The 21906-nt window shown below is 43.8% G+C and overlaps 1 protein-coding gene across 1 annotated transcript in view; it reads left to right on the forward strand.

Annotated features, from left to right (window-relative positions):
• The window catches only part of DCBLD1 (discoidin, CUB and LCCL domain containing 1), a 62430-nt gene extending 43377 nt beyond the window's left edge, over positions 1 to 19053 (forward strand). The window contains exons 7-15 of the mRNA XM_044290151.1: positions 164 to 204; positions 4456 to 4662; positions 5099 to 5223; positions 10708 to 10855; positions 11914 to 12033; positions 12856 to 12940; positions 15820 to 15866; positions 15946 to 16065; positions 17861 to 19053. Coding sequence (XP_044146086.1) covers positions 164 to 204; positions 4456 to 4662; positions 5099 to 5223; positions 10708 to 10855; positions 11914 to 12033; positions 12856 to 12940; positions 15820 to 15866; positions 15946 to 16065; positions 17861 to 18384 — 1417 coding nt within the window. The 3' untranslated portion in view covers positions 18385 to 19053. The remainder of the gene's footprint in view (positions 1 to 163; positions 205 to 4455; positions 4663 to 5098; positions 5224 to 10707; positions 10856 to 11913; positions 12034 to 12855; positions 12941 to 15819; positions 15867 to 15945; positions 16066 to 17860) is intronic.
• Positions 19054 to 21906: the final 2853 nt, after the last annotated feature.

Consider the following 21906-nt stretch of genomic DNA (forward strand, 5'->3'; position numbering starts at 1 on the left):
AAAAGCCTTGTTCAATGGTCATCTGTCATCTGTGTTGGAGACACTAATAGAAGCAGCACTTTGTACCTCTGTCACATAATGAGATTACCCGCTTTTGAAAGAATGCTTTGTCTGGCTGCTACTTATCGCTTTTTTTCTCTTTTTTTTGTTTTTTTTCTCGCAGTGGCTCACTTTCAGAACGGAGATTTGTGTTTAACAGTCTTGGTAAGAAAATTGTACTGTAAACGTCTGCATGTGTCCTTGTGTTTGCACTTCTGTATTCTGTAAATTGGAGGTCAGATTTCACATTAAAGAAGCAGTACACAATTTATTTTTCTTTGCCTATATAGTGCAGGATAGACCATTATTAAAGAATAAGATGGGGCTCGTGTATGCCTTATGTATACCTGTTTTATATGATGTGCAATTTGTGGTTTGTCAGCCATCTTGATATTCTCTCCCTCTCCCCCTCTCCCCCTCTCCACAGAGTAATGAGGGGGAGTTGCAGAGAGCGATGAGGAGAAAGCAAAGCTATTTAAATACTTTTCCGCTGTATTCACTGGAGAAAATAAACTGTCAGATGAAATGCAGAATGTAAAAGTTAATTCCCCATTAAAAGTGCCCTGTCTGACCCAGTAAGAAGTACAGCGGTGTCTTAAAAAGATTAAAATAGACAAATCGCCAGGACCAGATGGCATACACCCCTATATCCTAAGAGAATTAAAGGGGACCGGGATTGTGTGTGTATAGAGCTGAGGACATCGGTTGCTAGATTGCCGCTAGCATATCCGCAATATCCAGTCCTCATAGGTCTGTGTGCTTTTATTGTGTAAAAAAAAAAGCCTGATTTGATACATATGCAAATTAACCTGAGAGGAGTCAGGGACAGGACTCCTCTCAGGTTAATTTGCGTATGTATCAAATAGTTTTTTTTTACTCAATAAAAGCACACAGAGCTATGGGGACAGGATATTGTGGATGTGCTAGCGGCCATCTAGCAACCCATGTCCTCAGCTCTATACACAAAATCCCGGTGACAGGTTCCCTTTAAGTAATGTCATAGCCAGACCCTTATTTCTGATATTTAAGGACTCTATACTACCAGGGAGTTTTCCACAAAATTGCCGTATAGCAAATGAGGTGCCAATATTCAAAAAGGGTCCAAAAACAGAACCCGGAAACTATAGGCTGGTAAGTTTAACATCTGTCGTGGTTAAACAGTTTTTCTAAGAGATGCCATCTTGGAGTACCTCAAGGAAAATAAGCAAATAACGCCATATCAGCATGGCTTTATGAGGGATCGGTCATGTGAAACTAATTTATTCAGTTTCTATGAGGAGGTAAGTTCTAGACTTGACAGCGACGAATCAATGGCTGTCGTATATCTGGACTTCTCCAAAGCATTTGGGCCCTATTCTCATTAATATATTTATTAATGATCGATAGAAGGCTTGCACAGTAAAATATAAATTTTTGCAGATGACACTAAACTGTGAAAAGTAATTTACACTGATGAGGACAGTATACTACTACAGAGGGATCTGGATAGATTGGAGGCTTGGGCAGATAAGTGGCAGATGAGGTTTAACACTGACAAATGTAAAGTTATGCACATGGGAAGGAATAATGCAAGTCACCCGTACATACTAAATGGTAAAACACTGGGTAACACTGACATGGAAAAGGACCTAAAATTTTTACTGAACAGCAAACTAAGGCTACTTTTACACTAGCGTATTTGCTTTCCGTTTGTGAGATCCGTTCAGAGCTCTCACAAGCGGTCCAAAACGGATTAGTTTTGCCCTAATGCATTCTAAATAAAAAAGGATCCGCTCAGAATGAATCAGTTTGCCTCCTTTCAGTCACTATTCCGCTCTGGAGGTGGACACAAACGCTGCCTGCAGCGTTTTCTGTCCGCCTGACGAAGTGGAGCACACAATGTAGGTTAATGGGGACGGATCCGTTTTCTGACACATTCTGGCACAATAGAAAACTGATCCGTTCCCCCATTGATTTTCAATGGTATCTAAGATGGATCCGTCATGGCTATAGAAGACATAATACAACCTTTGTTCATGACTAATGCATGCGGTTGTATTATTGTAACAGAAGGGTTTTTGCAGATCCATGACTGATCCGCAAAAACCGCTAGTGTGAAAGTAGCCTAAGCTGTAAAAACCAGTGTCAGGCAGCTGCTGCCAAGGCCAATAATATAATGGGTTGCATCAAAAGGGGGCATAGATAAACATGATGATAACATAGTCCTACCACTTTACAAATCACTAGTCAGACACACATGGAGTACTGTATACAGTTCTGGGCTCCTGTGAACAAGGCAGACATAGCAGAGCTGGAGAGGGTTCAGAGGAGGGCAACTAAAGTAATAACTGGAATGGGGGACTACAGTACCCTGAAAGATTATCAAAATTAGGGTTATTCACTTTAGAAAAAAGAGAACTGAGGGGAGATCTAATTACTATGTATAAATATATCAGGGGACAGTACAGAGATCTATCCCATCAGCTATTTATCCCCAGGACTGTGACTGTGACGAGGGGACATCCTCTGCGCCTGGAGGAAAGAAGGTTTGTACACAAACATAGAAGAGGATTCTTTACTGTAAGAGCAGTGAGACTATGGAACTCTCTGCCTGAGGAGGTGGTGATGGTGAGTTCACTAAAAGAGTTCAAGAGGTGCCTGGATGTATTCCTGGAGTAACACAGTAACATAGTACATAAGGCCGAAAAAAGACATTTGTCCATCCAGTTCGGCCTGTCATCCTGCAAGTTGATCCAAAGGAAGGCAAAAAAAAATAATATATATGCCCAGAAGCCAATTTTCCTCACTTTAGGGGAATAAAAAATTCCTTCCCGACTCCAATCAGGCAATCAGAATAACTCCCTGGATCAACGACCCCTCTCTAGTAGCTATAGCCTGTAATATTATTACACTCCAGAAATACATCCAGGCCCCTCTTGAATTCCTTTATTGTACTCCCCATCACCACCTCCTCAGGCAGAGAGTTCCATAGTCTCACTGCTCTTACCGTAAAGAATCCTCTTCTATGTTTGTGTACAAACCTTCTTTCCTCCAGACGCAGAGGATGTCCACTCGTCACAGTCACAGTCCTGGGGATAAACAGATGATGGGATAGAGTGTAATTATATTACAGGCTATAGCTACTAGAGAGGGGTCGTTGATCCAGGGAGTTATTCTGATTGCCTTATTGGAGTCGGGAAGGAATTTCTTTCCCCTTTAAATTGGCTTCTACCTCCATTTTTTTTTTTTTTTTTTTTTTTTTGCCTTCCTCTGGATCAACTAGCAAGATAACAGGCCAAACTGGATGGACAAATGTCTTTTTTCAACCTTATATACTATGTTACTATGATTGCACACATGTATATACCGGTATATATTTGCATGGAGCTTGAAGTTGCAGGCCCAACACCGTAATTCCTATACTCCGAGGCCCCCATTCTGCGGTTGGTCTCATATTTGAAATATAGTTTATTACTTTTGCATGTATCAGTTCAGTAATTAGCATTGTCTGGCAAAGGAAAGTAAAGGACTGAGGAATCAGTCACCCGAAGGCCAGAAGGCTTCTGTAACTGCTCTGTAAATATCTAGCTTGTTGAGGCAATGTGTGAAGGTTACACAAATTCCACATTCTGAGTCTGCCTTCAGGGCTTCTGTTCTGATGTACCGTCCTAGATTCACCCTCTCACATCTGTCTTTGTATGTGCTGTAAAATTACATGGGTAGTTTCTAAACCTTCTCAGGGTTATATATGCCTACATTTTCTAATCTTGTAAAATTATATCACGGTTGACCATAAATGTTGTGATATTAGCCAGTTGATAAAAAACAAAATCTAGCACCCATTTTAAGCAAAATGTGTATTCATACAGTGACCATGAAAGCATTAAGAAGATGGTGACCATCCTGGGTCATCTTTAGAATATAAAGATGTGCCAAGAGATCACCCTGACCTGTTTTCTTATAGTTATGTTCAGCTGACATTAGCACATTGCTAATGTCAGCCAGCTTAATACCAGTTTTTCAGGGGACAGAAACCCTTTAAGGCCCCTTTACACTGCCCGATGTTTGGGCTGATTATCGCTCCAGAAACGCTTGTTCATCGGGTGATTTGGATCTTTCAGGCGGTCACCTAAATCATTGTTTGCCGACAGCAGATCGTGCTGTCTAAACTGCCTCTGCTGCCGGCAAACAATGGTTATGTATGGGGACAAGTTATGGCATTAGCGATCGCTCCTCCCCATACTGTGGAGGAGATCTCTGCATGTAAATGCAGTGGTCTACTTTACTGATGAGCAGGCAATTTTCAGGAAGGAAAGCTTCCTTCCCAACAATTGCTTGCTACATCGGGCCTTTAGGCAAGTAATGAAGGCCATTATTAATGAATAAGAGCATGTAGAGAGCTTTATTCTTATAACCTTTACCTGTTATTCTGTCAAGATTGCAGCACTTCGCTTACTGGAGGAAATGGAGCCGACAAATTTTCAGCTACCTCATCCTGGGAGTGGAGCGGTGAGACTGGTGAAGTGATACAGTGGTCTGCTGGAAAGGCACATCTCAACACCCCAGGCGTATCTTGGGCATCCAGTCATCAGTCCGACCGTGAATGGCTAGAAATTGATTTAGGAGACAAAAAGAAAATAACTGGCAAGTGGTGATTTCTTTTCTAGTTGCATAGAGGCTAAGCTGGCCATAGACATAAGATAGTAGATGGTCTAATAACAGCTACCACTCAAACTCTTTGCGAGTTTAGCTCAGCAGCAGAGGTGGTTGGACACTCTCTCTTGTTTCTGGAAGAAAGAAGAACCTTATTTCCTGCTTCTATGGCAGTACACATAGACATTACATTTCCACTAGATCTTATTGTAATGTGTGGACAAAATGTAATGTCCATAGCTGGGCCAATTCTGCAGTAGGGCTTGTTAAATTCCCTCCTTAGTGTATATACAGTTCCACAACCCAAAGTAGTAGCACTCACATCTGGAACATACATACATACATACATATGTTATTACTGATATTTTCCTATGGCCAATTTTTACTGAATATTAACACTTCAGAGTCTTTTGCTGTTTTCTTTTAGGTATTGTAACTACAGGATCCACGTTGCCAAACTTTAACTTTTACGTGAAATCTTATATCATCAGCTATAAAAGAGATGGATCCAAGTGGAGGACTTACAAGGGGGCATTGAGCACTGAAGAAAAGGTGAACCCTCATTTCGAAGCTGTACATCCCCCCCCCCCCCCTTCCCCCATATAATGTACTTCAAATATGAAAAATTTAGTTGATCCATGAAATAAACAAAAATCAAATATGACTTCCTGGGATGGAAAATCCTCTGGCTTGTATCCCTTACCACCATTAACCCAAAAAAGACTCATCAGCCTGACTTGGTGTAAAGGCCATAGCGTAAATTTATTAACAATACAATTATTTATTACCATGAATTGTAAACATATCTTGTAACAATTGTAACATTAATCCAACATTTAACATTTCCTTCAGTTCATGTCCCCGAATGACGTGAAGGGATCCTAGAAGGCAAAACTAGTACACCATATTCGCCACTCGCAAACCTCCACTTATGATCCAGGTTTTTAATCCAACTTTACCCTCGGCCGCACTCTCCGACCCAAGGGCACCAACTCCTGGAAATTATACTCCTGCAAGGCTATTAGCCCAAACAGGATCCCCCAGCTTTCCATTCACCACCAACCTCCTAGATGCACGCCGAAAGAGAGAGCCATGCACATATTCCAAGTTTTGCCTCCCAGGATTCCCCTTTTACCTGCCACCAGACGAACATCGGTGTCGCCTCACCTATGTTCGTCCCTCCAAACCTCGAAAGCTGTTTCCAAGCCCTCTTGCAACTCTAACGTCCACAGATCGATCCCCACATCATTCAGGTGAACCCCATCACGCCTCAAAAACATTGGGGATGCCTCCTCTAAGTCTTTATGCCGCACCACAAATCTTCCCTGACTCTTCACAAAGCGACCTACTTATTCACTTTTTCCCGGGCCCTGTTCCTTGCCCTCCACCACGCCCGACGAGCCACGATATCAGACCAGATCACCAGCAATGACGAAAGATCCGCCCACAACCTCAGCAAATCCAATTTTATACCCCTAATGACATCTCTGGAGCGATGAATGCCTAAATCGTTTCCTCCCGCATGTAAAACCACAATATCTGGAGGACGATCTAACGAAACATAAAAACAAAATTCTGGAAGCACTCGCCCCCACAACAAACCATGCAAACCGATCCAACGAACCTGTAATTCACTGGAATCAAAACCCAACTTTCTTCCATTCCTACGCACATCCGCTCTTTGGGCCCCCCAATACACATAAGAATGACCAAAAATCCAGACCAATCCAGACCAAACCCCGGGGGCGGATCGTGAAAAATATATAAGAAACCACATCAGATAACATATTCCCATCATTGCTCCCCCGTATTGCTCACCAAAACTATAACCATCTAACAGGTACCCACCATTATCTCACAATGAGACAGCAAATGAGGCCGAAGAGATGAATGAAAAGAAGCAGACTCCCATCTACCTATACGTTGAATCACCTCATCCCCCAAACCTGCCTCCTTGGCAGCTCCCATCCGAAAGGAGTGCAATGCAATTTCACTAGCCATTAAACCTCCCGCTGCCAAGCACTTCCGAAAGACCGCCACAAACTGAAAACGCAGCAAAGCCATCCCATTTAAATGTATCAACAAAGGCCCAGCAATAACCAAGAAATCCTCAACACATCTAACTGGGCAAACGACGACCCTGCCAATCATTGTAATACAAAACTCCTTCCTCTACCTTCAGGATCCGTTTTCTATCTACGCACCAAACATTGTAAACCTTCCAAACACAGCAATACGTCCTCCCTCTGCAAACCGCCTAACCACAACCAGACTACGTGCAACCAATTCTGACACCCTAAACGCCCCAAAAAACGCCAACGAACACACAGCCCGAAACAAGAACTCCTCATAGCCACATACGCAAATCGAGCCCACTTGTCTCCACAGGAGTTGCAAGATTTCGTAAGAAACCGGGCAACGCTTATCCCTGGTGACTATGCTCTGCCCGAACATCATCCCCCGAACTACAACCCCCAACCTGCAGAATAAGCTGACCACGTATCACTACTCATTGCCTAATTAAAACTGTAGAAACCCCAAGGCCAGGCTCCAGAGCCACTGAGGACAAGAATGTCTGTGCTCCTCTGCCCCTGGCACGAGTCGGCGAAAACGATCCCACTGAAAACGAGAGAGGGAGCCAGCCACTGAATTCTCCACACCTGGAACATGTACTGCCACGAAGCACGCATTCAAAATCAAGGACCGCAACACCAAGTGCCTTAACAATCGAATCACTGGAGGTGAATTTGCAGACTGCGCGTTAATTGCTACAACTGCGCAGCCATCCATGCCGATCTCCCTTTGAATTGAGACAAAAATTTCTCCCAATCCTCCAAATCCACCCTTACTTCTGCAGACAACCGCACAAAATTAAGAGGGGCAGTTAACCCCGCCATAGCCATGGCCAATCGTCAGAAGAAAACCCTCCCCATAAGCAAAACCCGACACAAAGTGAAGCTTACCCAAGACTGACTGCACCTTAGGCAATTGGGCCTTCTTGACCTTACGCAAACTAGCCACCTCTGCAACTAGATCGGCCACTTTCTCTTTTGGCAAATGACATTCCATGTTTAGTGTATCGATAACCTAAGAATTTTACCAAAATCACTTACCCCTCCATTTTATCTGGTGCTAACGGCACTCCAAACATCGCCGCAACATGCTCCATCATATGCAACAGAATAGAACAAATACGAGTGCCGGCTGGCCCCAAAAACAAAAAATCGTCCAGGTAGTGAAGCACAGAATCCCATCCCAATTCCTGCTTAGCCACCCATTCAAGAAATGAACTAAACGTTTCGAACAATGAACACAAAATTGCGCAACCCATAGGCAAACAACAATCGACATAGAATTGCCCCTCCCATTTAAAACCCAACAGGTGAAAACTATCCGGATGTATCGGAAGCAAACGGATAGCCGTCTCTATATCTATTTTGGCTAGCAACGCGCCTTGCCCCAAACGGCGAACCCAAGCGACCGCTGCATCAAAAGATGTGCAGGACACGGAAAAGAGCTAGTCAATAACGTCGTTCACCGAACTACCAGCAGGGAAGGACAGGTGGTGAATGAGCCGAAACTTGCTTCACTCCTTCTGTACCAGCCCCAACGGAGATGTGCGCAACCTTGGTAACTGCGTTTCCCGAAAAGGCCCCATGACCCGACCCACCCCTACTTCCTTCTCAATTTTCTCCTTGACAACCGGTGACCGAGAAAGCGTTGAAACCAAATTCCGAATGCTGCCACCCGACCCAACTGAATTACACAGGATGCGAAACCCCTCCACAAAACCTATCCATAACAGTTCCGCTGCTGCCCGGTCTGGGTACCTATTTAGAATGGGGAGCATCTCGTCCACCCTCACCGGCGTCAGACCTCTTCTGTGCAGTTTCATGACCCTTTCCTTTTACCTGCTTAAAACACTGAGAGAGGCTATGGGCCCCACCGCACCAGGAGCATTTGCGCTTAAATCGGCAGTCAGAAAGGAACTTACAGTACCCTTCATTTAACTGCCAGCAGCATTCTTTTCTACTGCCAGAAGGTGACTCTGCTGCCGAAGCCCCCGTGACACCCCACGTAAGGGCTGAGCGCCCCTTTCGGAGCCGCCATAAGCCGCATCCACAAACTAATATCTTTATGATCCCACCGTATACTTGGCCAGATAGCCTTACGTTGGTGGAACTTTTCATCGCTATCCCGCTGTATAGGCTTCCCCTATGGAATCCATATAGCCTAAAAGCGCGGAACAATGTTCCGGCGCTTTTTTCCCCGAATACACTCGCCAAGATCGCAAACTCCTGCAACCAATTCATAAATGTGCGTGGTATCAACCGATACAGACGCCGCTCCTCCTCCTCCTTTTTGCTCTCGTCCAGCTTTACCCTATCCAAATTAAACTTTTCTAACAGGAGCAATGAAAAGATCTCTACATACTCCTCCTTATAAATCTTTTCCCTCACTTCCGGTTTCAAGTGGGCCCCTCAAAACACACGTACGCCTCCCCTTTGGCCGCATCCGACAACCGGACCACATCTACCGTACCCAACTTCCCACCACTAGTCGTCGCCTCAACCGCCGGTGGAACTAATGGCACCGAAACCTCGGGCGCCGTGACCGCAGAGGGAACAGCACTTCCCGTGGCAACCCCAGACCTGTCAGCCGCAGTAAACCCCCCCCCCCCCCCCACTCTAGCCAAAGCAGACGACGTCCAAACCGCCGCTGGAGACGCCCTGTTCCAGACCCGACCCGTGCAAGCAGCACCGCCAGCTATTCCTGAACTGCCCGATTACCCCAACAACCTATGATCCCGCTGCAGAACTATCTCCTACTTTCCGCAGCACTCTCACTTGGACGTCCCTGGGAAGGAATCTTAGCATCCGCCAATCGTCGAGTCCCTTGCTTCTGGACAATCCTGGAACCGACAGCTGCCACAGCCGGCTCAGCGCCGATCCCAATCGCCACATCCCGGCCATCTTCCTCCTCATCTGAAACCTGGGTCCATTCGCCGTCCTCCATGGACTGTGACAACGGAGACCCACCTCAAGATCCAATAGTTGTTCAAGGGAATCCATGACACGTCCTGCAACTTCTGCTCCACGTTCCTAACACCATAAGCCCCTCCCCTCGCTGCCCTAAAACCTGGCGCGAAAATGCCGCTCCACCCCTGCCGGACTCCTTACCACTAAGTTAACCCTATCAGCCACTACCTTCCACCTAAGTAAAGCCGCGTTTCGCTAGTCTGCGCCCTGCTCCATTGCTTTTCAGATCTTTGTTAGGGCACAAAAGCAAGTAGGCAACTTTTAACAGAGTGCATAAATATTACATTGGAAGAAACACTCCTGCATGTAAATTTATAATTCCGTTCCGTTTCACTGTGTTCCCATGACGCACACAATAGAGCTTAATGCAGCGTTTGAGTGTGTCCTGGGATGCAGAGCAAGATGGATCTGTCACGACTCGCAATGTAAGTCAATGGTGACGGATCCGTTTTCTATGACACGAAAGAAACCTGATCCGTCACCCATTGGCTTACAGTAGTTTTAGAGACTGATCCGTCATGGCTATTAGAGATAATACAACCGGATCCCGTTCATAACGGATGTAGACCGTTGTATTATCATGATGAAAGTGTTTTTGCTGATCCATGATGGATCCAGCAAAAACCCAGAGGTGAAATTAGCCTGAGACTTGCCTCCTGCCACCTTCCTCACAAACAAGCACAGCCAAGCATTCATTATTATTTCAATGGGGAAGATAGGAGCAATTGGTAGACACTTCTAGTCTTAAGCCAATGTTATATCTGGGTCTGGATACTCTTCTGCTTTTAGCTCTTTTCCCGCGACATCAGCTTTTGATATGATATGGTTGTATGGCTGCTAGTTAAGGGATAATTAATTTTAGAATGAATGAATACCTTTTAGAATAATAACAAATTTAATATTCATGCTATAATTTTTTTTTTTCTTATTGAAGAATATTTCTATTGTCTGCATATGTGTCATACTGTATTTTTCATGTACTTGTATGTTTTTCAAGGTGTTGGAGGGCAACTCAAACTTTGAGGATCATACTCGTAACAACTTAATTCCTCCAGTTGTGGCTCGGGTTCTTCGGATAATACCACGGACCTGGAACCAAAGGATAGCCATGAAAGTGGAACTAATGGGATGTTCGCTTGCACAAAGTATGTACAGATGTATCCGTGTCTTGTTCTGCTTGTAAATGTCACCATGTATGTCTGCACTTAAAGGGGTTTTCCATCTTCAGAGGCCTTTCGACTAGACTCCCCTACTGGCTTCTTAAATCCCCACTGCCCTGTTTTGGTGGCGCTTGTCACCATGCCATTTGACATGAGTCGTGTGTGCCACTGCAGCCAATGACTTGCCGCAGTTGTGACATGTTCCTCATGTGACCCATTAATGTGATGCTTGGGGGACACATCGCTGCTTCAGCTGCACACGTGACCCCTATCAAATGGGTTGTTGGCAAACAGGACTAGAGTGCAGCAGCGGGGACTGACAGGTCCAATAAAGAGGTGGTCTGGCCGAAAGGCCCCTGAAGGTGAATAACACCTTTTTAGTCTGATGTGTCTGATGTGAATATGACCTTGAATGCGTTTTTTTTATTTATTTATTTTAATAATTGTTTTTGTTTAATTGTATTACATAAATTGGAATATTATATACTTCAGTTTTGTTTAAGTTTTTGTGGCAGTGATCACAACATTTGACATACTGTATTATTCAACTTGTTACTGTGATGTTACCCACAATGAAATAAATTTGGTAAAATAAAGAAACTATTTATACATGTGTATATATATTTTTTTTCATAAGCCCTTATACAAATTGGCATATTAGTTTTATTTTGTGCAAAGCAGTAATGGGGCATCCTCAGAGGTGTGCGGAACCTTTATTGTGCCACAGATTTCATGCTTTTTCTGACATTCCATACAAATTGTGGTATTGCTTTTAGGGGATGATATCACTATACATACAGAGCACACAGACTGTATGGCTCAGTACTATGTGTACAGCTCCAGTGCACCTTCATACAGTGCCTGGGGTGTTACAGGGATACAAAGGCCTTGCCCAGTGGCTTTGCTAATACCTGCTCGTAGCCATGCAACTCCTCAGCTAATGCACTCCGCATCTAGTGATGTTTGAAGTGATCAGATTCTAAGAAACCCTTTCTGAATTAGTGTAAGCTTTCTCTAATGTCCGTCTTGTTTTACCTCCGCAGCTCACAACTCATCCACTCATCCCATGTGGAAGAAGCCGAATGAGAAGAATCGAAAAAATGTTGCCATAAAAGAAGACAAGAACATCACTGAGCCCGTTCCTTCTGAGGAAAATGATTTTGGTACCTATTCAGTATTCACATGTGTATCAGATATCGCAGGAAAGCTAATGAGAATACATCATACTAGTTTGTTTCGCTAGGTGATTTACTTACGTGCACATTTCCATATATTCAAAAATGTTCTAGAGGGCTATCGGATGATAGCATTAGCATCAGTAAAGGTCCATGTTCTCTACTGTAGTAAGGGGGGCATGGTGTAAAGAGGACCTGTCTGCTCTCCTGACCTTTCTGATTTAGCAATTACTTATATTTCTCGTGAAATAACAATGCTGTGGCATCTTTATTTTTTGGGGAACTTTTGCTTTGTGCCCTTTCTTCTGGAAATGTCTGAGCAATGTTTTCTTGGAATATTAACATTTAAGGGAAGGACTCTAGCCTGTATCTCAGTCCTGAAAGATTCATACTTACCCGCTTCGGCCCACTGCGCTGGCAAGCTCTGCCAGCGTCCGGTCCCTGGCTTGTTTTATTCATTCCAGAGCAGCCAATGACTGGCATAGGTGGCACATACGGCTATGTCCATACCCCAGCCAGAAGAAAACAAGTCCGGGGACCAGAAGATGGAGGAATGGGAGCCAGTGTGCAGAACCGTAGTGCCGGGGAGCAGAAAAGCATGAATGTTTTGGGTGGCTGGCAAGCTAGGGCTTTTTCTTAGAAGTTAATATTCCTGGAAAATCCCTTTAAGGAGAGCTGAGAGTTTGCAAGCAGTCAGGCCAACTCAGACTGTGATGTTAATCACTATTTAATTAAAGTATATATGTAATATTTGGTACATTGGATCCATAACTAATATTGTCTGTATTTTTTATTTTTTTTTTCTTATAGGCTGGAAACTGATAGTAATTTTTACAACATTGGCAGTGGTGGTGTGTGTATTTATAACGGTCATCTGTATATGCATATCAAGAAGGTACGTTTCTATCACAATTTGGAGCTTCACACCCAGTTGGTGCGTTACTTTCACTTGCCTGAGTACAAGTAATAGCATAATCGAATTTGTATGGACAATGCCCCTATGTAGCTTTTTGCTAGTTTATATAGTTGACATCATTGGGCAGGGTACTGCTGAGGTCTTAAAAGATCGGAGGAACAAGCCCCAAGACATGATTTGCATAGCATATCTATAGCACAACTTTTTATAATGCGCTAGTCTAAATAGAGGGGCTCAGCACTGTACATTATCGTATACCTTTATATACTGGTCAGACACTGACTCTACGCAATAAAAATTTATACAGTACATTTGCGTCCAGTGACTCACAGGCCATGTCTCCTCTGATTTGTAGTCGTCCGCTTTCTCTTTTTTTGTGTTCTGGCCCAGACCACCATGAAAATGTCTTCCATCCATGACTTTTCTCTGCACACAAACCCCCCCCCTGCTGCTGCTAACCTCTGAATGCCTCCCTAAACAGCCTCACACAGTATTTTTAATTATTAGAAAGCATTATTATTTCCATGGTTCTGTACATTAAGAGGGGGTTACACTTGCATAATATACAATACAATAAACTAATTAACAGACTGCTACAGAGGGGGAGAGGACCCTGCCCGCAAGAGCTTACAGCCTACAAGGGAAGGGTGTACAACACAGTAGGTGAGGGTAAGGCTAGGTTCACACCTGAGCTTTTTACAGCGTGTTCCTACGCGCTGTAAAACGCTCAACAGGCAAAAACCAATGTTTCCCTATGGGCATGGTTCTCACCTGAGCGTTTTACAGCGCGTACGAACGCGCTGTAAAAAACCCTATGCCCCAAGAAGTACAGGAACTTCTTTGGGGCGTATTGTCGCGCGTTCCCGCCCAAAGACTTCAGCGGGATTGCGCCTAAATGGGAGTTTGCTTGTTTCTGCCCATTAAAAACGCCCCATACAAACGCCCGATAAAAACGCCTGTAAAAAGCGCTCATCAAATACGCTCAGGTGTGAACCCAGCCTAAAGCCTGCTTACCTGGCTGTGGGTGACAGCATGCTCTTAGCAGGTGGTAGGCTTTAATGGAGAGGTGGGTTTTCAGGTTGCTTTTGAAGGTTTGGATGTTGGGGGACAGTCTGATGTGCGGGGGTAGCGAGTTCCAGAGTATCGGGGATGCACATGAGAAATCTTATAGATTTACTGTGTGAAGAACAGAGGAGAGCAGAGAAGGAGGTCCTGTGAGGATCAGAGATCACATGTGAGGATGTATGGGTAAAGTAGGTCAGAGATGTAAGGAGGGGACTGGTTGTGGATGGCCTTATATGTAGTTGTTAGTATTTTAAACTGAATTCGCTGGGCAATGGGGAGCCAGTGACAGTGCTAGATGGGAGGCCACAGAGGAGGTTGTTGCAGTAGTCCAGGCAGGAGATGACTAGAGCATGTACTAGCATTTTACTCGCTTGTACAGCGCTGACTTAGGCTACTTTCACACTTGCGTTCAGAGCGGATCCGTCTGGTGTCTGCACAGACGGATCCGCTCCTATAATGCAGATGATGGGATCCGTTCAGAACGGATCCGTCTGCATTATAGTTTAGAAAAAATTCGAAGTGTGAAAGTTGCTCAGACGGATCCGTCCAGACTTTACATTGAAAGTCAATGGGGGACGGATCCGTTTGAAAATTGAGCCATATTGTGTCAACTTCAAACGGATCCGTCCCCATTGACTTACATTGTAAGTCTGGACGGATCCGTTTGCCTCCGCACGGCCAGGCGGACACCCGAACGCTGCTCCGCCTGCTGAGCGGAGCGGAGGCCAAACGGTGCCAGACTGATGCATTCTGAGCTGATCCGCATCCACTCAGAATGCATTAGGGCTGTACGGATCCGTTCGGGGCCGCTTGTGAGAGCCTTCAAACGGAACTCGCAAGCGGAGCCCCCGAACGCTAGTGTGAAAGTAGCCTTATTCAACAGCAGTTTACAGACATTAGCATCAGTTCTAGTGCCCCCTTTAGTCCACCACCAGGTAATAGTGCACCCACACAGTATTGATTCTTCAGTTATGTCTGCCACAAAATATTAATGGCTCCTTTGTATCCCACAGTTATAGTGACCTCCTTTGTAATAATATCCTCTATGTGCCCTCACATAAATTAATAGTTGCCTTTGTGCCACTACACAGTAAAAACACCTCTTTGTGCCTACCACAAAGTGCCCTCACAGATTAATGATATTCACTTCATGCACCGTTATGCCCCCAATGTAATAAAACCCTCTACAGAAATAGTGCCTCCACACAGCAACCGTTTTTACCTTCTGCCCATTTCCAGAAGTGGGTATGATACAGGACGGTGATACAGTTATTTGGTTCTGCTGAAGCAGTATTTTTTTGGTGCACTGTGATTGTTGGTTCTGGTGGGGGTGGTATTTTGTGCTGTGCCATGGTATTGCAGGCCCCATCTACTTCTGTTGCCCCTGCTTACTTGTGTTGGCCCATCTTCTGCCAATTCGGACTCTCCTACAACATAGGGCCACTTTTAGGTTTTTGTCCAGGGCCACTTTAAGTTCTCAGTCCGCCCCTGTAGAGTATACGGTCCTAAGCCCACTCCAGTCGAGCTGAGTGTCCCATTTCCGATGCAGCAGGCTTTACAAAGGCAGCTCTATAAACTTACCGCATTTGTCTGCTTGAGCCATCCTGTACGTGACTCCCACGTGATGCCCTACATGATCCGTACTCCTCCATAGTATTCAGCGATATCACCTGGGGTATGGGCCTGGGGCTAGCAGTAACTGATAAAGTGATTAGGCTGTACATCTCCTGTGCTAATATATCTCCTCCAATACATCTCCTGTGCTAATATATCAAGCTGGTTCTCTTTTGCAGAAAACGATTCAAAACAGACACATACAAGACTGAAGAACAAAATGGTGGTGAGCAACAATTACCTGAAGCTTTACTTCTTAGGTGTGTCTCATGACCAGTATAATGTAGCCCGCTTCTCTTGTGCAGATTGCTGGAAGCAACTCGAGCAGCCATTCATGAGACAGCAGTCCACAGAGTTCACTATCAGTTACACTAGTGACAAGGATATTCTGCAGAAGTTTGACCTTGTCAAGTGCGACACAGAAGGTAAGAAACAAGTGTTACTGCATACTTTCCTCCATTTCGCCTCCCGCCCTGCTCTGAAGGTTCAGCATACTCCATATGCCTGGGCATGAAATCCACACCCCACATACTTCCACCTAGCAGCTTCTGCCTGGCCTAGCGTGCTGCCTTTATCCATGTTACAGGGCTTTAGGGTGCAGTATCTCTGTTAGGGGGATATTGCATATAAAATTCTTTACCGCACCCTGCTGTAATGCATTGCCAAAAGTAGTCAAAATGTTTTTAGAATGTGGCATTGTACTGTATCCGGATCCTGTAAACCGCTTAGTCTTTACATTCAATGAGGGAGATTGGTGTTCTTGGCAGGATGGTTAAAGTGGTTTCGCTATGTCCTGTGGTCTCTGCCATTGATTGTGGCAGAATGCCAGGATTCATTGCCGAGCTACATATTTTTACACCCAGGGTAACAGGGAAGCCACTGTTCCGGTATTGACGGTGATGAACGTTAAACTACTTAAAGCATTTACTGCCTCCCCATGACAGCTCGATGGCGTACAGTATGTTAGTACGATTAATAAACTGTGCCTGATGAATGGGCAATGTGGATTGCACAAGTACAGGTTATAAATGGCATAGTGAAAAGTTGTGATTTTGTAATATACTTTCTGTATCGATTTTTCTTACTTTTTCAAGATCTCTTCTTGCTGTCAATAAATGGAACCTTTATGGTTCTCTAGTTACTTCTAGAGAATGAATATCCATCTTGGTCATGTGATGATCACATATGTCACAACATAGTTCATCCTGTCAAACAGTGAAAGCTGCCGTTTTTATTAAACTACAAGAAGATAACATGATATTTGATAGAAAAAGTGTATTCATAGTATAATGAAAATGTACAAACAGTTGGAAGCTTTAATTGCTAGAGACATTTGTACTGCATTTTCATTAACAATAGCGCCATCTAGTGGAAAGTAAGAATGAAAAGAGAAGTAGAAAATGTAATTGTGGCACATCTCAGAAATGTATTCATTGATTTACTTGTTATTCAGCACCAACCTATATCTGAGCACTGTAGAGCAGGGTTGCCAACCATCCAGAAATTTCTGGACAGTCCCTATAAATAGGTGCCTTTTTTCCAGTGTCTGTGAAAAAAATAGATGTGTCCGTGTTTTTTTTATTTTATTTTTTTATTGATGCTGGTGGTGCTTGACCTAGATTATTTTGCTGGTAATTATCATTTTAAAGCTCACAGTAAATGCTGGTAATGAGGTGTTATCAATATATTGAGCTATAGACCTGTAATACTTTTATAATTCATTTAAGTTTTCCAATTTGTCTGGAAAAAAATTATAAATTGGATGTCTGCGATTTTGGAATAAGTTATTTAGGAAAAAAAAAAAATGTGGGCAACCCTGCTGTAGAGTGTATGTATGCATGTATGAAAAAATGGCAGATACAGATAGATATGGGTGCTCGGCCCACAGGGACAGGCCAATCCCACAAATGCAAGTTGAAAAAAGGCAGCACTCCAGAATAAAAAAATTAAATTGCTCTTTATTCACCCATGTTGTGCAATGGCAAGTGATTCTATATATAAATTAGAGAGAGATATATATTTCACTGTCCACCATGGGTTGAGAATTTGTCTCTTATTGCTTTAGATAAATTTCATTTCAACTTTATTGAAACTTTATTTTTATAGTAATTTTGATCTAGAATAAGAATGTAACTTTTCATTACATCACTAGAGCTAAACAATCTCCGAGGACTCTGGTCAGTGTTAAGTTTTTTAATGTGTTTTTTTTTTTTCGTTTAGATTACGAGCAGAACCTTATGATCGGCACGGGCACCGTCACAAGAAAGGGATCCACCTTTAGGCCAATGGACAACGATAATAAAGATACATTTGGAGGCCAGGAAAAAGAAAACCACTATGACTGCCCTCTCAGAACCAATGATTACGCCCTGCCTCTCAGTTTTCCTGAGCCAGAGTATGCCACCCCCATCATCGAGCGCCACATAATGAGGGACCACACGTTCTCACCAGAGTCTGGTTACAATGTCCCGGCGGTATCTCTGGGCCGCAAACAATCCTTCTCTGCTGTCAGCTTTTCCATTTCTTCCAGTGCGGAGAACAGTAGTGGAGACTACCAAACGCCTCACAGCATACACATTGAAGAGTGTGACTATGATAGGCCCAAGGTGCACAGTACATGGGCGGTGGAGGACAGCGGTGACTATCAGAAGCCCCAGTTCTGCACTTTAGTAGCTGAAGGCTACTCTTCACCACGGGACTGTTTAAAGCCCATAAATCAGACTGCAATAACTGCCCTCTTATGACTAGCTCCTGGGGACTATGTGTATAGAGAGCCCCGTATGTGAATGTTACTGCACAGCTGCTGAAGAGCAATGGTGTTTACATAGATATTCTAGGATTTCCATGGTAAAGTTCAGGATACATACAGTATCTGCAGCCCAGGTTACTTAGTGAAATATGTGCAATGTGTACAGAAGATATTTAAGAGACTTAATCACTTTATTAGCTCTGTACAGACTTGACGTCATACTTGATCTGCGTGTAGTCAATGCGCTCCCGGCATTGCTACACTTGACTTTACTTGGTGCTTTAGCGTTGTTCTTTTTTTTTTTTTTTCATAAACACTGTGAATGTTTGACATGGAATTCACTTTAATTTATATTGCCTGTAAGACAGGAACTGATGAGCCCGGATCTGTTACATGATGGACGCCACAGACTTCTAATGGATCCGTCAGGTTTCCGGCATTTGTGACTGAATCTGTGATTGAGGGTCCTACCTCCAACACAGACGTGAACAGAACCTTGGCTGCGGATGGCAGCTGTGAAGTTGACTATACCAGGTCTGATCATTTGGCCAACTGGAAACATTTCACAGAAAATCTGGGCCATTTACAGTCAGATTTTGTGAAATCTTTGCATTAAAGGGTTTCTACCACTTAGGTGTCACATATTTAGCTGTCAGACACTAGCGATCCGCTAGTGTCTGCTCTGGCCAACCATCCTAATATAATTGCTTTTGGGGCGGTGGTTTGGCTAAAAAAAACTACTTTTATTAATATGCTAATGAGCCTCTAGGTGCTATGGGGGCGTCATTAGCACCTAGAGGCTCCGTCTACCTTCAGAAGCTGCCGCCGCCCAGCACGTCCCTCCAGCCTGCCCATCTCCTCCTGAATGCGATCCTCCTTGTGAGCGCCTGTATTCTGCGCATGCGCAGTGAATGTCTGACCGCTTCCTTGCTCAGACATCTCCACTGCGCCTGCGCGATGACGCCATAGTGCTCCGAGGAACAGGCGCAGTGGAGATGTCTGAGCAGGGAAGCTGTCAGACATTTACTGCGCATGCGCCGAATACAGGCACTCACAAGGAGGATCGCATTCAGGAGGAGATGGGCGGGCTGGAGGGACGCGCTGGGCGGCGGCAGTTTCTGAAGGTAGACGGAGCCTCTAGGTGCTAATGACGCCCCCATAGCACCTAGAGGCTCATTAGCATATTAATAAAAGTAGTTTTTTTAGCCAAACCACCGCCCCAAAAGCAATTATATTAGGATGGTTGGCCAGAGCAGACACTAGCGGATCGCTAGTGTCTGACAGCTAAATATGTGACACCTAAGTGGTAGAAACCCTTTAAAACAATCCTTCCCTTTCAACATTTATCAGATAGATACCTGCCGCATCCGCAAGGCTGTAGGTGTGATTGGCTGGCTTCAATCAATTCATACATGGCCCGATGTGGTTCTGTTGTCCATCACTTTTAATGCTATGCATTCCCCGTGTCACTGCTGAATATTGATACCCCAATTTCTGTGCACAATCCTTTTGAATCTGGCACGTTTATTTGGTCATTTTTTACTTCGACTGTAACACCTCAACCATTATAAATAGTTTTATCCATTCCCAATAATTGGCCGCCAATCCCCCCGATGAACGGCAAATGCATGGAAGCATTGTTGCTGCAACACCCAAAATAATGTTTTGGGGCAGTGTAAATGGGGTTCTACAGCCTAGGAAAAAAAATGTCACAACCGCACAGAAAATTGGAACATCTCCAAGTAAAAATTATAATTTTAAGTTGTAAACTTTTTCAGTTTTATTTTTTTATTTTTTTTTTATTTCTTCCGCTGTGTATAATTTTAATTGTACTGTTGAACCGATGCATTTTTTTTTCATCTTGTTAAAGTGGATTCGCTTATTATGCTGCTCAATGTAACTGTACTACTAGTAACCAATAAGGCACAAGAAAAGTTTTGACTACTAGCGACACCTGGCGCTCTGGTGAGAGATGCAGGCTGCCAGCAGCTTTCCAGGCACAGCGCCATACATTGTATAGTGGCAGAGCATGGTATTGCAGCTCAGCCCAATTGACTTGGCTGAGCTGCAACTAAGGCATGTGACCGATGTACAGTGATGTCACTGGCCTAGGGATGGGCTGCGGTGCTCACGGAGCTCCTGTCCTCTTCTAATAGCTGAGGATAGGTCATCAATATAGATTCATATCCCCTTTCTATCTAAAGTGTATTCTTCCAGCATTGCTAGTAGCAAAATGGCACAATATTTTCTTGTTTTTTGCCTACTATTAGTCCAGACCTGTAGCTATAATATGCTGCCCTATGTGAAGAGAAAGAAATGTTGTGGACTAATGGAGTTTCTTTGTTGGGGTGAATTCACATGCAACAGATTTGTTGCAGAAATATCCCTGTGAATAAAAAATAATTTCCATTCATCCTATTGGGAATGTTCCTGCAGAAAGCACAAAGATTTCTGTAAACCCCATTGAGATGAACGGGACAGTCACGGAAAGGTCTGCAACAAATCTACCGCACTTGCTGATGTTGGTTCGAGCGAGCAGGAGTGTCGCTATTCCATACTATACTTCTAGAGACCTATGTAGCGGGACAGTCTGCGTTACTAGCTGCTTCGGTTGGCATCCTTTGTGCCACGTAATACAAATCAGAGTTTGGCACTGTGCAACTTTACCGTATGGAAACCTCTTTGGCCAATGTTGATGCCCAGCCTGAGGATGTTCACTTAAAAGGTAGAATTGCTCATCGTGTAAAAAAAAAAAAAGTGGATTTATACATAAAAAATGCTGAAATCAGTGTTCTCTTCATTGAATTCTTTGGCTGGACCAAGAATATTCTCAGGTAACTAAGAGCAGGGGGATGATATAGTATATGGTAGTTCACTAGAGGCGGTACATTCCTCTGAGGCAGTAGTAATATTACTGTCTGCATGCTTTTCTCCCCATGAATGGAAATAGACTGCCAGCCCTGTTCACCATAGAGATCAATGATTCCTATCTAAGCTTTTATAACCAGAAAACAAGCATCTAAGTGTCCAGTTTGTAAGGCTAGGGTTCCACATAGCAGCCGAATGCTTCCCAGCAGTTTAGCGCAAATTGCCAGGGTTTTTCAGCACACTGCCACCCAGTGGCCACTATGTAGTGACCCAGCCTTAGCTCCACTGTGAAGCCTTTTACTAACACTGAAGGTGCAAGTGAATCAGGTATTGTGGATTAGTAATATACATTCATTACAGACATTTATTTCCCTTTTTTATGGGCTGTTTTTAAAAAAAATTATGTAAATATAAATCTACCTGTTGAAAGCAAAATATTTAATTGCTGCTTATATAAAATGGATGTCTGTCAATCTCCGCTGTACAGGGTTCTTTACAGAATTCTTCCATTTGAATGTTATATTAAGAAATGGTTGGATCACTAGAAAGACTTTTAAATGGCACAGCCTTTCATCATGTAAATCCATTCTGAATAAAATCATGCCCTGAAATCCAGACATTTACCTTCATTTTTCTGTTAAAGCATGTA

Source organism: Bufo gargarizans, chromosome 4 (assembly GCF_014858855.1).
Source record: "Bufo gargarizans isolate SCDJY-AF-19 chromosome 4, ASM1485885v1, whole genome shotgun sequence".
NCBI classification, from domain to species: domain Eukaryota; kingdom Metazoa; phylum Chordata; class Amphibia; order Anura; family Bufonidae; genus Bufo; species Bufo gargarizans.